This window comes from Lagopus muta, chromosome 6 (assembly GCF_023343835.1).
Source record: "Lagopus muta isolate bLagMut1 chromosome 6, bLagMut1 primary, whole genome shotgun sequence".
Classification (NCBI taxonomy): Eukaryota; Metazoa; Chordata; class Aves; order Galliformes; family Phasianidae; genus Lagopus; species Lagopus muta.
The window spans coordinates 30585425-30598951 of NC_064438.1; the positions used below are offsets into that span (position 1 = coordinate 30585425).

At 35.6% G+C, this 13527-nt stretch overlaps 1 protein-coding gene across 1 annotated transcript in view; it reads right to left on the reverse strand.

Annotated features, from left to right (window-relative positions):
• Positions 1–42: 42 nt before the first annotated feature.
• Positions 43–13527, reverse strand: part of SPRED1 (sprouty related EVH1 domain containing 1) — a 54373-nt gene continuing 40888 nt past the window's right edge. The window contains exons 4-6 of the mRNA XM_048950256.1: positions 13340–13389; positions 5455–5613; positions 43–1511 (exon numbers count right to left, since the gene is read on the reverse strand). Coding sequence (XP_048806213.1) covers positions 852–1511; positions 5455–5613; positions 13340–13389 — 869 coding nt within the window. The 3' untranslated portion in view covers positions 43–851. The remainder of the gene's footprint in view (positions 1512–5454; positions 5614–13339; positions 13390–13527) is intronic.

Here is a 13527-nt window from a genome sequence, read left to right on the forward strand (position 1 = left end):
ATGTTCTAACAAGAACATTTTAGACAATTACATCTGTGCTTAAAAAAAAATATTGGTCACTCAAGACTAGAATAATTAATATTTTAGAAGTTTTTAGATTATCAGAATGTATGGATACAACTCAACACAAACTGTAGCTGAAGGGAAACAGGACTGAAAATATCAATTTGTCCATCTGGAATAAAAATGCAACTAAATTAACTAATTAAATATTTAAAGTACTACAATGGAATGTGACAGTAGATATGGTCCATACCTACTAGACCAGAGGGAAGGGAAGTTTAACATGTAATAATTCGTACCTTACACATTTAGTTAAATATAAACATTTGTTATTTATACATAAAGTTGCTTCCAAAAAACTATTAATAAGTGATTTAGTTGCACTTAAAATCAGTTTCATTTCTCATTTGCCGAGTATTAACTTTTCTTAATCTTAAATCAACTGTCACTAGTGCACTTTTAGTTAAAATTTCCCCTCAGGTAAGTTTTAATCCTTTTAAAAGAGCCCCCTCACCTAAACCATGAATGTACAAAGTGGCAAAAGTTAATCCCTTTTAGTATAATCATAGTTTATATGCTCATTTTATAGCCAATAATAAGAACAGGCTTTCCTTTGCAAAATCTCCTTCACAACTCGCAACAAACGCCACGTGCTCAAAGGAAACAGTTAGGCGTGGCTAGCACTTGTAAAATGCCAAGGTCTGACAAGTCCTGTTGCTTCTTCCACATCGTCGAGCATCTCTTACGTGAAAGAAGATTCCCTTCGGCTCGCCAAAAAGCTTCCACAAATCCAAGTTAGATGCTTCCTGGAAACAAAGATTTTCAGCTCTGTTTGGCACAAGACTGATTCATCCTGCAGCTTTATGCTTCCCTCCACAGCACCCACACGCCTCACCGCAGTGATGGCATGCTCTCAAGGGGAGGTAGCAGCACATACATGGAGCAATGAACGACAGCGCTACCAGTGCTAACCAGCGTAAGCAGAACTTGTCATCACTAGTGTCACACGAGCAAGGATCAGAAAAGTCTCCTTCCGAGTCTGACATGCAGTGATACAGCATGCTCTCTGCGCAAAGCATGCAACTAACTTGGTAGATACATCTTTTAATAGGATCTGGAGCATCCTGACATTTTCCTCTGCCGTTATCTTCATGATTAAACCTTTCCTGGCAGTATATACAGCGGGAACGCTCACCATCCTCTTTTCTTCTTTTGGAGTTTTTAAATTTTGATGAGGAGGGTTGAGTTTTAAATACCACAGAACTCTTTGAGTCTTTCAGGGAATTCAACTTAGTTCCATCCCCACACGGGTATAAATAGTCAGATTTTTTACTGTCTGATTTAGAAAATGGTATATTTGAGTCTGCGTCATCCCTCTCCAGGTCGTTCTTCCACATGTCAGGATGCCTGTAGTCTGCATAACGACGTATCAAAATATCACGAGGGTTTATTCTAACGATTTCATCTTCATCTTGAAAACTAACGTGTCTGATCGGCTTCAGTGGGACCTGAAATGACAAAGTGAGGTTAGTTTACTGTTGTTAAGTCTCAAATTTATGTTCACATATAATGCAAACAATTAAGAGCGTGGGATTTTTTTTCTTGCTGCATGTAAACAGGTTTTTCACCTCCTTCTCTTACCAATACCATTTACAGACTTCCTCATAATACAAGCACAATAAGGTTTCATTTTCCCTCCCAACGCTTTATGTCTCACAAGGGCTCTGGACATGTTGGTATCCACATAAAAACTTCACACCATACTTCAGAATAGGCTCAAAATTTAGATTTAACATCTCACAGTGGCAATTAATTCCACAGATCAATGACGCGTTATGTCACTTTGCCAGTCTCATGTATCAGTGGCAACCTCCAGGATTAACTTCCAGATGAACTCGTGCTGTGTCACTCATGTTATCTAGGAGGAGCTTTCCATAGCCCTCACTCTTGCTCTGAGTTTTCAAATTTCCTCCAGTTCTGCTATGATAGTATTAAATATTGATTACACAAAGCTGTGTTCCAGATTTTGCCATGTGTAAGAATAATATTTTATTCAATATTATTCAATTTTGAATTCAATAGTTCAATAGTGCTATCAGACAAATTTCTTGTATTCAGTACCAGCAGCTTCTAAACGCGTCTCACCCTTAGCTATCATACCGTACGTTACTGACAGTGGTCAGTTTAGGACGCCAGTAGACAAACTCATGAGAACTTTTAAAGTTAATGGAACTGGCCGTAATTCAGAATGTTTACCTTAGTGGGCAAATAACAAAGAACATGCTAAATATAAAGCAAAACAGCACAGAAACAGATCAGACTTCTTGTTTACTCTGTCTTGCAATGAAAAAGTTGTTTAAGATGGCAGATTGGAAATACTGCAGAACTGAGAAACGAGTGTAATACAGCAGACCACCATTCGATGTTACTGGAATCAGAAGTGATTTTTAAGAAAACGTGCAAATAGTGACAGAATGCAAATACAGCACATGTACAGAAGGAACTTTGAAAACAGCAGAGTCCAGCAGTAAAAGAAAAGTGTCAGTATGTCCCAGACAGGCAATTATTTTCCTATGCTGTAGGGCTATTATAATCAGAGAGACAGAATATAACAGGTGAAATTAGATTTGGAGCTTTTTGTCCTTCCTGTCAACTGCAAAATACCTCATCAAAAAGACAGCAAAATCACTTCCTAATGCACCAGTCTTAAAAATTCTCCCAGAATCAGAAATTACTGAGGGTATCTCTGTTACCCATGTCATCGCTTTGAGAGTACATACCATCTTACCAGTACTGAGCAAATTGATGATTCCTAATGTTGTTGCCATGTGAAACAATGCATGTCTGAAGAAGATGCTTTAAGTTAACATTTCTATTTCACTTTGCAAGCATCTTTGCTCCTACTACATTGAAACGTGTTCCAGTTCTGGGGCAGAAGGCAGAAGTGGAGAGAATAGCTTCTTAAAATATTCTCACACAATTAGAAGTCAGCATATCCATAGCCTGCTCAGGAATCCTTGTGTGACATGTATTACAGAACCGTAATACAAGCTGCTCTGCCCTATGAGCTTCAACTGCAGTATGCTAGTGAGAACAATTATTTGACTTGGCTCCAAGTCATTTAGTTGGACATCCACAAGGTCTAGAGGACATGCTGTGCAAAAAGACTCCACCCATTCAGCTAATGCCCCTGCTCTTCCACACATTCCCAGTCCCCAGTGCAAGCAGTTAATTCAACCTTTTGCTTATAAATACAGATTGCTAAGTTCTACAGTGTTCAAAAGAGGAGAAACAGCGTACTGCTTTAGCATCAGTAATAGCTATGGATAACTGCCTTTTTCAAGCTGTTACGAGAATAAATTCAAGGGGAAAAGTACTAAAAGCATCATTACAATTCCATATGTTACAAGTACAAGGATCCTTACCTCACTGTTCAAATAGAGTACTAAGCATGCTTTTAAGACATTAAAACTCACTGTTCAAAAGCTAAAACCCCAAATCATAACCTTCACTCCTATCTCCCTTCTCCCAGAATTGCTGTTACAGTAAATACCAACAACCATAAAATCTGACTTCTCAATCTTTGTTTTCTATTTTTTTCAACGTAAAACAACACATACATAGAACTATTCACTTTTTTCAAGTCCTCAGCCACACACTTAAAAAAACACTTAAAAGCCCAACACGTAGCTGATACTAAGAAATCTTTACGAAAGCAAGTGATAAACACTGAAAAAAAACAAGTGAACAGGAAAACAAACATTGGAAAAGCTTTATTTATAGAATTCTTTCATATTGGGTGTTTAATGGGACCTATATACGAAAGCAAGACATACATGGAAACTGAATAACATTATACAGCCCAGATTTCATTAGGCACAAATACCACCTAAATGCAACGAAAATTATGCATCTAGTCTTTTGATATTCACAGTAATATCTTAGTAGAGGTGAAACCTCTGTGTAACATCTGAAGCAGGAAGCGAGGAATAATAATACAACAAATGAACCCCACAGAGAATCTCATTGCAAACATAATTAGCCAACTGGAAATGAGGCAGAAAATCTTTATTGACATGGCTCAATTTTCCAGTACTGCACCTTACTTGAAGGGTTACAACTGCAAGCAAGGCATGGCACTTGCTCAGTACTGCAGCCTTCCCTGACTCCCTTCGAACAGATGCACCTGATTGCTCCAGTAGAAACTCTACAATAGGAAGACAATCGTAGCTAAAAGTAACATTGCAAAGAGTTACATTTAAGCTAAGTTAAATACACACCAGAAGATAAGGAGGTGAAGGAGTTGGTTTTCCTCTTTTTTTTTTTTTTTTTTTTTTTTTTAAATAACATTGTGACAGTATCATGTGAAAGGAATTCAATTGCAATTAATAACCTCTTTAGTTTCAGCACATTCTTGTTATTTGACTTAGGAGCACAGTAAGTGTTCAAACATATTTATACATAATTGAAACAAAACTGTTATTTACCTCAAAATCTGCTGTGCTACATGGCCACCATGCGTGGAGCTCAGCAGCAAGAGCAGTGCTTGCATGTACAGAATGTGAAGTTTTGTTGACTCACCTATGTTCTAAAAAGTGCACAACAAGACTACACAAAAAGCACAGTATGTTGGATGCAGGTAGTGCTACAATGAGAAAAATATTTTAAAGAATATTTATCTACTTAAATTTCCATGGAATCACCAACAATTCAGTGCACAAGAAGTGACTTCTAGCATTTTCATGTCAATTTTATATCAGATAGGACCTACTCAATCTTTAATTAGTACTAGTTTAATACGCTTTTAGAACATAAGGCAATTTAAGCTGCTGCATTTTTCTTTACAACTCAGGACTTCAAGCCTTCCTCACATTATTGTTTTTTTCTCTTAAGAATGTCTGCAAGGTGCTTATTACCTTTCACGTGTAACCAACAGACTACCTCCCTTTCTGTACTGAAATAGAATATTTAGTTTCACTAAAAGTTTTATAACTAAAAGTTATAAAGTTTCACTAAAAATATTCACAACTGTCCCACTGTGCAATGCATCCTAAGCACCCATTTTCACAATACCTTTAAATATTTCTAATCAAAACAGTATTGGTACACATGTAAACAAGATTGAGACAATGGCCAGTTTACGTTTTCTAAACAATTTAGATAGCAGCTCAAAGTGGCAAAGTCTACGATACAGAAATATGAGTTCAAAGACAGTGAAAGACCTATTCACATAGTCTGCTGCACTGTATCTTCACAAAGCTTTACTTCTATGATTCTGTGATAATAATGCTGTATGTTTCAACTGCAAAATTTATGATGATAATTTCAAGAAGTCCACAATATAACGCTACAAACAAGGACTCAGAATGAAAATGCTCTCTTGTCGTAAGCCGCATCGCATGCCAGCAATACAGCAAGCAAAGTAAGAACTGCTTTCGTTGATGAACTTACCTGGCTAGGTTGGCTAGGAAAACAGGCTCTCCTGGTGTTGAAATCCTCAAGTGCTGAAGGCCTTACGTTTGAAGTATTGTAAAGTTCACTGGTTACTACGGTTTCGTGTTGGAAAAGGTGATCTTTCATTAATGAACCTGATGTATTTTCTTGAGTACTCTGGAGCAAACAAGAACATTCTTGAAATGATTTTGCAATTACACAAAAACTGCTCCTCAATACACAAGGTTATACATAAAAGCAGTAAAATTCTACACAATTTGCTAGAGACATCTATAAACACAAGCATTTCAAAATACACATTTGTAAGTACGTATAAATACATTTCTTAACGATGAGTCAGCTTTGGAAATGAAGAGTTCATTTTCTGCAGAGCATACACAACTGGGGAGTCAGAGATACAGGCCTTTAACTCGTTTGCCAAATCCGATACAAGGAACTTCTTTAGCGTAGGAGGGGTTAACCCAAGCCCCAAGATAATGCTTTCCCTAACTACCCACAAGGCTGCCAGTATTTACAAATACAGAATTGTAGGAAAGAAAAATTAAGACTAATAAGGCAAAAGCTAGACAGAATTTTTAGTAAGTAAAGAAGCAAGACTGCTTAACAGATCTGCTGGAAAGGAAGAGAAAATCAGTGTTACCATATACAGGCTCAATTAAAATATCTAATTACAGCAAGTGTGTATTAAACAGCTAATGGCTGTCTTTTTAAAATTAAGGTTACATTAGGCAATTTGATACAAAACTGACACCATGTGGTAGTGTATAATGATATATCTACAGAATGTATGCTACTCAGAATGAGGAAGAAGAAGTATGTTTGGGTGGAACATTGGCTTGTAAGATGATCCAATTTTCTGAGAAGAAGAGAGAAGCAAATGCTTCCCATTCTTTAAGCTGAGTGGGATATGCTTGAGATACAGTGGAGCATCTTGATAGAAATCTCATTAAGTTGCTAAAAAAAAAAAAAAAGTGCTGTATGTTTTGTTTGCATTGAAAGATGCTGCAAAGTTAGCTGCCATCACTTGATAGATCTGAGAAAATTCTGGCATCATCCTGCTTCCAGCAATATTTCCATTTAGCTATAAAGATTTTTTATAAGGATTTGTATGCATCAAGAAAACATGAATGAAGCAAACAATAAAAAAAATACTGCAGAAAATTACCAAGGAAGTAGTTTCCAGTACCTGAAATTTTGGCAGGCTAAATGCTAACACTGAATTGTTAGCTTTCATTTATCAAAATAATTAAGAAACTTGCTCTGGAATTTCGTGAGCACCTGAGATACATAAAAGCTTCATGCATCAAATTAAAATACATTCAGATTAAGTCAAAGCAGCTACTCTGTTGCTAATGTTATGAGAAAGAAAACCGCCACTAAGAACTTACATAACACTCTGAAGGTCTCTGAGTGGAAAAAACACTTAAGTAGTCAATTCATTATCAACTTTAATTAATACCAGTGAAATATACTCCATGAAAGGAAAGACAGGAGTTCAATAAGGTTGAAGTTCAGCTAAAAAATACTGAAGACAGTCAAATCTACAAAAAGAAGCACTTGTATGGTCCTTGAGCACCACAACACTACTAAGCCATCAGCCTTCTATTTTCTCGTCATATACTGCTGGGAATGGAGTAGAAAACAATGTTAAAATGACTAGTAAGTGTTAGATTTCAAAGATGTATATTTATTTTAAGAGTAAATGAGCATCAAGCATTAGTGCAGTATCAAATACCTTGCCAGCAGGACATACTCTTGAAGGTACATTGCCCAGTGACATAAACAACATCACAAACCACTACCTAACCTTAAAACGAATTGAGAACCCCCACAGCTACCATCAGTTTGTGTGGTCTAGGGTGGGAGATTCAGGAACTGCTACTCCATTCTTTCCAGGAAAAGAGATACCTGTACATATGCCAGCCCTGGGTCTGCTTTGGAACACCCTGCATTGCTTTCTGCCCCTACAGATGACACACAGTCTCCCTATAAAAGATGTAGTCACCAATCATCTATTACAGTGTTAATAGTGCCATTTAGTGATGTATGAAATAAGGACCTTAAAGCAAGCTTCTGTGCCCTATATGCAGCAAGTACATTGAAATGCTTTTGCTTAATTCCAGCATCCCAGCCTACTTCAAGGACAAATGCAGGGGTGGCAGGAGAAAAAGGTATTTGAACTTTCTTTGGTAGGAACTCTAAGAACTTGCAAGACAACTGTTGAGAAAGACCAGCACTCAGCCTACCAACCCAGACACTGGTATAGCCTAGCTTCTGAGTCTCAACAAAGATGAAAAGTGAGTAAGTAGGCTATTGATCACCATTAGCCTATAATCACTCATCATGCAAAACTAATGAAATGACAGATAAATACCCACTGCATTTATAATCAAGGTGGTAGTTTAAATACAGCTGAAGCACATTTACTAGTATCAAAAAAGGCTGCTTTGGACAGATGCATTCTGCTCCAGTGTAACATTTTATGACAAGGTTATAAACACCTGAAACCCCTATCTGCCATGGAAACTCTGATGACCTGAAGGGAGAAGTCCTAGAAACAAAAACACTATTGTATTGAAAATGCATTCAAGTGAAACACAAATGTTAACTTTTCCAGAAGAACTAAGTTTGCTATATTAAATATTACACACAAACACAGATGCACGCGTTCCCTTTTTCTACTGCCCAAAGCAATTACATCGCCCACATTCAATATCCTTTAACCACCGCCTGCAAAGTACGGTACTGGCATAGGTTATTCAGTATCATCTGTAGAGTAACCTACGCCAGTTTTTAATGCATAACGGAAATCTGGTTTGCTCCCAGCTGCTGGTATAATAATTACTGTCCTATGGTTGCTAAGAGATACTCTGAATTTTTTTTTCCAAGACTACTAAAACATTTCTGTGCGCGCAGGCACAGAATGCTGGGTAAAGCAATAAAATGACTCCAGCTGTAGCTCTCCAGCAGAATTCAAAGCCAGATGACAGCTGTAGGGAAAATGAAAACCAGACTGAGCTTTTCTTCTCCAAGTTTTCTCTCCTTACTTCTCCCAGTTTGCCAGAGTTAAGTCCGGGAGAGAATTCAACATTGTTCTGCAAACATTGTTAAAAATGTTCTGCTCTAAGTTTAATGATTACACAGAAGGATGTCTGAGAGACCACACTTCCGCTGCATCCCAGCTCTTGTATTTACTTCCCATGAGGCCTGAAAATCTGCTGTTTGATGGTAACCACCGCAAAGGAGTTTACATTTTTGTCTGTAATTCTTAATTGTGAATAAATGATACGGGTTTCAAAACCACTCAAATAACTTCCTTCTGCTTTAGCTACTCCTATGACTGATGGAGCAAATACTTCCATAGTTGGCAAGAAATTCTACTACAACCAGGTATGTACTTCTGACATGAACTGAAATATTACGTAGATTAGTCTCAGTCTGAAGTAAAAAGTCAGGCATTTGACGTATTTCTTGCAAGGATGTTCTACTAGAATATATAAAACACAGCAGAGACTATTAGGAATTCCAACAAAGAAATGAATAAATTAAGATACCAAGTGTAACTCTGAGGGAGTAAGAGAGGGATGGAGATGTAAATGAGTGGTCATGGATATTGTCAAGAAAAAAAAAATTGTCTGTTTTGAATACTACACCACAAAGGCCTAATAAACATAAATAAAATCAGCTCGTTTATTATTACGTTTTACTTTAATAATGAATTGATACTACATTACTTCCACGCAGTTAAATAATATACACTGAATATTGCTTATCTTCAGTGCTTAGTCATGTCACATGTTTTTCTCCATACAGACAACAGTGTCAAGCATAAATCATTCCACATTTCTTTACAACTTACAATGCCAAATTACTTTTGTAAAATGAAGCTTGTTCAAACCTTTGTCTCCAGACAAAATACACTGAATGCTCACTACTTAGTGTATTTATGATGAGATATGTCAACCATTTATGTTGCCATTGCCTGCAACAAAATCTCTTAAACTGTGTTTATAAGTTTCAGGCCTTCTCCCCTTCATATCTATTTCTGAAAGCCAACTTAAACAAACAAATAATTAAAAAAAAAAAAAGACAAAAAAACCAACAAACAAACCCAATAAGATCCCACCTTAATTTATTTGACTTCAGCTTTCTTCTGCATCAAGTAGTAAGAAACTCGGAAGCAGAAGTGCTTCACTTCTCATTACTTCAAAACTGTTAAAATGTGTTGATAGCCTCTAAATAACATCAATGTCTGGCTCAACAAAAGCTGACAAATAGACTCAATCTGCTGTATTTTTCAGTTCTCAAAAGACTTATGCATTTTAAATTCCAAAACCTCTACAAAAGTATTTTTAAAGGCATGAACTATAGATCACATTTAGATTTACTCCTAAGAAAAAAAAAAAAAAAGAAAAAAAAAAAGATCCCAATGATTGCTTTCTTCTTGTTGCTGTTAAGCCCAATCAGTTTTAGAGCAAAAAGTTTGTGCTTCGAGAGAACAAGAATCTGAGCCAATCTCTGAACAAACAAGCAAACTGACTTAAACAAGCTGCTTGTCTACTGGATTCAAAATAGCTGGATTTGTACCAAAAAAATCCAAATCTCCTACTAGGACAAATTCTTAGTATATATTTCCATCCAAATACATATACATTCAGAGGATTTATTTACATACACTACAGGAAATAAGAAAACTCTACATTAACTCATTTGTGTGTTTCTATTTCAAATTTATCTGCTAACACTGAGGGTTTTTTAATGATGTGAACAGTTTGCATATAGTATATATAAATTTTAATCATTTAAGCAACCTTTAAGAGCGAGTATCAATACCTTTAAATGATAGTATTTTGATGCTAAGCTTTCAATGTTCTTAGTCAACTGAGCATCTTAGAAGCTACTATGAAACTATGTCTTCTTCAACGACAAATTTGATTGTCATTGAAAAGGTCAGCTTCTCTGCAAGATTTTATTTAAAGTATATTAAAAAGTATTTAGTGACTCAAAAGCAAAATGCTAGCCTAGATAGGAATTCCTAGCAAGACAGGAGTTCAGTTTTCCAATAAAAAATTAAGAACTGCATGTACAAGTTTAGGGCAGCCTATGTTTCCACCTGCTACATCTGTAAAATGTGTCAATATTCATTACAGGTAGGCACTGCTGACTAGATCAGAAGGCTACGTGTTTTTGATCTTATTTGAATCATTTTATTTGCTTCCTTTAGTGTGGATTATAACCAGGCAGTAAAACAATTAATGGAACCTGTTTTGCTTTGTTCATCACTAATCATCTTGGCTTAAAAAAATAATAAAAAATAGCTAGAATCACTGTTAAAGAAATTCAATATGTAGTTTATACTATGTTCCTATTTCAAGTGTACCCACGAAGTATAGGATTCCTAGATGATTAGAAGATGACTAGAACAGCCAAGGCAAAACACTTTGATAGCAGACGGTGTAATTGAGAAGGACCTATTAAAACTCAAGTTTTGAAATCATATTGATGACTTTATTTTCCATACTAACTAATGAAGAAAGGAATGATGCTGAAGAATATCAACATATCTGGTAGTTACTACAGAGTGTAGACAGAAATAAGTTTGCTAACAATAACCTTTTTGATACTCTGCTATTGTGGAGTACTTAATATGCATTATGACTACTAAATATTTTTAATCAAATAGAGGAGATGAATCCAGTGTTTGGAAGTTTGTTCTGATGAAACTTAGTGGATATAAGGGCAGCTGGGATGTTTATATGCAAGTGTCAATCTCTTCTTTAAAATTCTGCCCATGCTCTAAAATGGCCTCGCATAAATGTAACTCAAAAATTTTAATAGGACATCACCAAAAATGCTATTATATACTTGGGAGAACAGATCATTTAATAAAACGGAACAAAATAAATCATTACCCCTTCAAACCGTATGTGTGTGAGCACATATGGGGAGGTGGGACAAGCCAGCATGACTCCCCACATCCATCCATACATTAAATCAAATGGTCTTACCAGTCTTTTAAATTAAAAAAACAAAATCAAACAAACAAAAAACCAAAACAAACAAACAAAAAGCCAAATAAAAACAGGAAAAGGAAAGGAATTAATCACTGTGAAGAGAACGATCACTATTTGGCTATTTCTAGGATTTTGTTCTTGATGACTATCTGTTATTGCTAAAAAAACAAAAACAAAAAAAAAAACCACCACTGACATTCATAAAGCTGTAGTTATGAACTAGTTATTGATATATAAAATTTTATTTACATGAAGCATAGCTACATCAGGGTGGGTTCAACATTCCCTACATTTCCTCCCCCTCCTTCCAGTATTCTAGTTGGAAAGTAATTCTATTAACATTTATTTCACCATGGTATGCAGAGATATGCTAAGAGAAATTTGACAGCTTTCTGGCCTCTAGAAAACAGGTAAATCTTATTTATCCAGAGCATGAATGTATAATTAGGCAATGTGTGCTATAGGGAATTCATAAAGTACATTTTCCTGAGCAGAATGTAAAAAGAGAATTTTGCCAGCAGTTTGTATCGAAGAAGGACTGTATCTGTAATACGCATAACAGATTATGCTTATTTACTTCTTTTCCTCACTTACTCGAAAACAAACTTTGCAAATACATAGAATCAGAGATATTTGCTTCAATTTTGACATCCTTATATAGAAACGTAACAGCTAGGCACCATAATCAAGAAGTAATTAGTTTCCTCTAATCTCATTAGGCCTGCAGAAATTGCTCAATTATTAATCTTTGCAATAAAGCCTGTTTAAACAAGCCTTTTAAAGCTTATTAAGGATTGCATTAGCTTTGGCCCACATCTCCTCTACTATATAAAGACTTCATTTTTACTTTAAATCCAAAACATCCAACTTTAAAGCAATTTTAAATACTGTAAGATAAAGCACTGCAAATAAAGAGCAACAACAGGTGGTTGAGAGACCAACTCTTACACAAATTTCTTTCTTCCACTATTAAATGGAAGGAAAGCAGGAGACACTTCTGCATTACCACTGCATTGCAGCATCCTTTCAAAACACTCAACTCTTCCTCATACCATAATTTGATTCTGTAAAATAGGCTACTAACTTTCTTGACTTTTTGTTACAGAGTACACTGCACCTGTACATGCTAACAAAGACTTTAATGTTGCATAAACGGCAAAACTCCATCCTCAAGAAAACTTTCATACTATCGGTTTTCTGAATAATTGCTAAGATCCCTGAGTCAACTTGTTTGTCTAACAGCTGTACGTTAAATATCTGCACTCTGAAAAGTGAATGTGTGTGTGAATTAAGACACCGCTTTCCCTCCGACTGTAAACAAAAAAGATGACAAGCACTAATAGACACTGGTGTTTTTTTACCCAGTTGTGTTAAACTTATTTATTGCATATATGTACTCTGTTCTTATTACTAGCTTTTATTTTCTAATTATCTGAATTTTTGCCTTTGTTTGGACAAGATTTTTTTTTACTATTATCTCTGAATCTTTCCAGCCTTTCACTGTTGGAAGTGTGTATCACTGCAAAGTAAAATATAGAAAAAAGTAGAGTGTGTGTGTAAAAGAAGAAGAACATCTTGACCCCTAAAAATATTCTTCTAAATAAAAGTAATTTTTCCACTATTTAAAAGAGGTCATATAACCTAGAAGTGATATTTTTAACTTAGGGTGATTAACCATTCTATCGATTAAATACTCTTTACTGAGTTTAGGACTTAAGTCTTCCAGATAACTGTTCTGGAACTTATTTTATAACATTCAATTTAGTTTTCTTGTTGCACTTATTTTGTTTATTCTCACTAGTGAAAGTTGTTCAAACATTTTCTTCTAAAAGTAACTGCATAGTTTATACAAAAATTAAAATACTCACTTGAAAGCAGTCTTCTGCCACTTCAACATCATTTTGAGAGGGTGGATAGCCTACAAAAAAGTTTTAAAAAATTGTTAAAAAAGAATTTTTTTAATTCACTGTTTATTGCTTCCTGTAGTTCACATCATCCTTCAATAACCCAGCTGTGGGAAGCAGACTTGTATATTTTTTTAAGCAGTTGATCACTG